This window comes from Lactuca serriola, chromosome 2, assembly GCF_051521515.1.
Source record: "Lactuca serriola cultivar US96UC23 chromosome 2, Lser_US96UC23_V15, whole genome shotgun sequence".
Lineage (NCBI taxonomy): Eukaryota > Viridiplantae > Streptophyta > Magnoliopsida > Asterales > Asteraceae > Lactuca > Lactuca serriola.
Genome location: NC_136409.1, coordinates 114,374,663 through 114,378,938, shown reverse-complemented (window position 1 = coordinate 114,378,938; position 4,276 = coordinate 114,374,663). Strand labels below are relative to the sequence as shown.

At 40.2% G+C, this 4,276-nt stretch overlaps 1 protein-coding gene across 1 annotated transcript; it reads right to left on the bottom strand.

Annotated features, from left to right (window-relative positions):
- Positions 1 to 944: 944 nt before the first annotated feature.
- LOC145089489 (uncharacterized) lies at positions 945 to 4,015 on the bottom strand. The gene is made up of 2 exons (XM_079027920.1): positions 3,793 to 4,015; positions 945 to 1,447 (listed from the first exon to the last, which is right to left on the bottom strand). The coding sequence occupies exons 1-2, from the start codon at positions 4,013 to 4,015 to the stop codon at positions 945 to 947; spliced, it is 726 nt and encodes a 241-aa protein (XP_078884046.1).
- Positions 4,016 to 4,276: the final 261 nt, after the last annotated feature.

Genomic DNA, 4,276 nt, shown 5'->3' with positions numbered 1-4,276 from the left:
CATGTAAAACTATGTATGGTCACACACAATTAAACACAGAACCAATTATGAATATGAATATGCTATGTAAGATTTATTATGTAAACGCAATTATAGTCATAATCCACGTTCTCTAGCATAGCTAAGTTTATTTACTTTAATTACTAACTAAGATTGGTCAATCCTAGCTCTAACAATTTAATGTTCACTAAATCATTAGGTAAACAAGTTCATGCAGTTAATGGTCACTAAGCTACACAGAACATGGAATTAAGCAACTAAAGAAACAACCATAAGCATGCTAGGTAATTATAAATCAAACACAAGCAAATTACCAACTAAATAAATCCATATAAAATTAAGTTATTCATAAGTTAGAAGCTTCATCTAGCTAAACAAGAGTAGCTAGATTCAGCTGCTCATAATAGCAACTAACACACTAACACAAATCAAAGTATAAGGAAACATGTTCATAAGTATCAAATAAGTAAACTAAATGATGGACCTTCACTCTTCTGGTGTTGAAACCCTTTTCTAGAACCTTACTTCTGCTGTAAATCATCTCCTGGAACCTCTTTCTTCAGCCAAAAAGTCTCTCCAATCGTAATGGAGAATGGTTTATGTATTTTCTGGAAAGTCACATTCCACGTCATGGCAGGAATCTCCACGTCGTGGTTAAGGAGTTATCTGTATCGGGAAAGGCCTCCTTCTTCATGTAAATTTATCTTCTAGAATATTCATGCCACGTCGTGGTTTCAGTTGAATCCATGAATTTCTTCATCTTTTGTACTCCAAGTCTCCAATGTTCCATATATTGTCACTTCTGGTCCCTCCCTCCGAAACCGCTTTATTTTGGCTGCAAATAACATTTTATCTTTATAAGTACCATAATTTTGTGCAAATAACCAAAATATTAAATAAAATGTAATCAATATTGCCTAAAACTATGTATAAATATGGCAATATCAGTCATTTTTGGTTGCGTTGAATTCGCAACTAACCGCCTGGGGTAGGATGTCCCCATGTGGCAATTTTAGTATGATCCCTAGCCCGGTTCCTCTTTGGTTTGAAGCTCCATCTGTGAATAGTGTCCATTTTCCCAAGTGTTCATCTTCTAGGAGTTGTTTGGCTTCAATGTCTACTTCGTTTTGTATATCATCACTAAAGTCAGCCACAAAGTCTACTAATGCTTGTGACTTTATGGCGGATTTTGGCTCATATTTGATGTCAAGCGTGCTTAACTTCACTGACCATTTTGCCATCCTTCCTGGCATCTTTGGTTTTCTCATCACATTCTTAATAGGATAATTAGTTTTCACATGTATAGTTTGTGTCTCAAAATAATGTCTTAACTTAGTAGAAGCAGTTACTAATGCAAGAATTAAGTTTTCGAGATGAGAATACCTGGTCTCAGGATCTAGAAGAATTTTACTTACATAGTAGATAGGATGTTGGTCTCCGTTAAGATCTGTAACACCCAAAAATTTCAAGACAAATTTGAACTTTTAAAAACATTTCAAACCATTAAAATCATTACAACTTTGCTTTCAAAATGTATATTATCAAAGTTTTCCCATAAAGATAAAAAATTCATGAGGAGCTGTACAATCATGCCTTCGCCTTGTCGCGATCCCCTGATGTACCTGAAACAATAACTAAAATTATAAGCCCAAAAGCTTAGTGAGTTCCCCTAAAATACCAATCTCATATAACCATAATCATATCACATCCATAAATACAAATCAGCATGCATAATGAGCCTTCAGCCTGACTGGACCGCCTCGCAGGACCTATAGCCAATCTGGACCACTCTCGAGCCTTCAGCATGACTGGACCACCTCGCAGGGCCTACAGCCTATCCGGACCACCCACCCGGTATGTTGGCCTTCAGCAAAAAGCAGGACCGCCTCAACCCAACCCCCAATCAAACAAACATGTGCACATAAATGTCATACGCTAGCTCATATCACATAAGAGTCAAACCGATCTAACAGATCACTAATCATAGCAACATCCCAATAACCGGGATACAGGCCTAACCGGTTACTAACATAGCATCATCCTATAACCAGGATACTGACCTAACCAGGTCACTACACATAAGCATCTCACCATCCTAACTACCAGGATGTAATCAATCACCATATCATGCAATAACTGAATACAATCCATAAAGGGCCGGCCTTGGCGCCTTAGACCCTGTTGATATAGTGAGGATAACTCCCCTCGCAAGTAGTGCTGAAATACTGCAAATCTATGACTACTGTCTCCCCGGAAATCCCACACTATCACACCATAAATAATAAGTTAATACCCATCATGACCTTCTTGACTCAATGTCCCCACCATATTCATAATTTCCTAAAATACCCTAAAAGTCCAACAGTCAACCCTTGGTCAAAGTCAAAGGCAACTATCAAGGTCAATAGTCCATGTTGACCTCAACTCGTCGAGTACCCTCAGCTACTCGCCGAGTTCCTAGCATAACTCGCCAACTCGCTGAGTCACTTGAGTCACTCGTTGAGTTCCTAGTGCCAGTGGCCGTAACTCCTTGGCCAACTCGTCGAGTTTTCTCCCTACAAACCACCGCGTTCATACGTGTCCAAAGGTTGGGAAAACCCTAGCTGACTCGCCGAATCACTCATCTGACTCGCCGAGCCCACAACAATCTTCATCGGACTCGCCGAGTCGACCATGCGACTTGTCGAGTCCCTTCAGTCCTTCATCCATACACAGGCTTTTTAAGCCATGCTAAGGCTCCAAATTGTAGATCCAACTTCCCAAGGCTTGTTTATCATGTAAAGTTGCAAACTTTACGTGCATGCAAACCTCTAAAGTCTTAAAATTACCACACCAAGCTTGAAAAGAAGTCTCACACTTGAGGGAAGGCTCATACTTGTCAAAGCTAATAACTTTACAAATCTAGAGGCCAAAGGGATTCCAGATCTAAATTTGCAACTTCAGATCTTGGCTCAAACACAAGAAACCTTTCCTAAAACCCACCCAAAAGAGATTAAAGATGAAATGAGCCAAGGAAATAGCCTAATACCTTCAAGAGAGTGCCAACTGAAGTAGATATTTGCTTCCACGAGTTCCTTGCTTCAATTTACTTGTTTCCCCAAGTGTTTCCTCACCAAGGTCCCTTTTCCAAGCTTTAACACACCAAAGAAACACACACACACACATGATTTGGGATTTAAGGGTGCCAATGAGCTGTAAAGGGGAGGCTGGGGAAGGCCAATGATCCTTTAAATAGGGTGTAATACCCCATAATTTAGGATTTCATCTGCCAGCTCCTACTCGTCGAGTCTCTTCTTGGACTCGGCGAGTAGGTCACTAAAACATGTGGACCAACCCGCTGCTACTCGATGACTAGGGCAACCAACTCGTCGTGTAGACCTTGAAATCAAGAAAATGCTTATATTAAATCAATACCTGAGAATCGGGGCGTTACAAGATCCTTGGCTAGGACAACACTTACCGCACTTGGGGATACTGAGAGGTAGAGGAGAAGTGGTTCTCCATCTATAGGCTTCACTAGCAGTAGCGTGGAACTTAAGTAACTTTTGAGTTCCTGATAAGCTTCTTCATGTTCTTCGGTCCATTCAAACTTCTTGTTCTTCTTCAAGATATCATAGAAGGGCTTACACCTTTCTGAGGATCTTGAAATGAACCTGTTGAGTGTTGCTACTCTTTGAGTTAGCCTTTGGATGTCTTTTGTTGAAGATGGATATTTTAGCTCGATGACTGTTTTGATCTACTCCGGGCTTGCTTCTATTCCTCTCTTGGTTACCATATACCCAAGCAACTTGCCCGACTTCATCCCAAAGTGGCATTTAAACGGGTTCAACTTCATGTTGTATTCGTCTAAAATGTCGCAGGCTTCTTTGAGATCCCTGAGATGATCTTCATCTTTCATGGACTTCACCACCATGTCGTCAATGTAGACCTCCATGGTATCCCCCAGCTTTTCTTTAAACATCCGGTTCACCAGTCTTTCATATGTTGCACCTGCATTTTTAAGACCAAAAGGCATTGCAGTGTAACAATATATACCTATTGGTGTTATAAATATTGTATCTTCTTGATCGGATGGTTCCATCTAGATTTGTTGGAATCCTGTTGAAGCATCCATGAAGGTTAAGATTTTGTGGCCAGTCGTTGCATCTATCATGGATTCAATGTGTGGTAGAGGAAATAATCCTTAGGCAATCCTTTTTAAGATCTATGTAGTCTACACATACTCGCCACTTTGGTTTTCCTTCTGTACGAAAACCACATTAGCTAGCCATCTCGG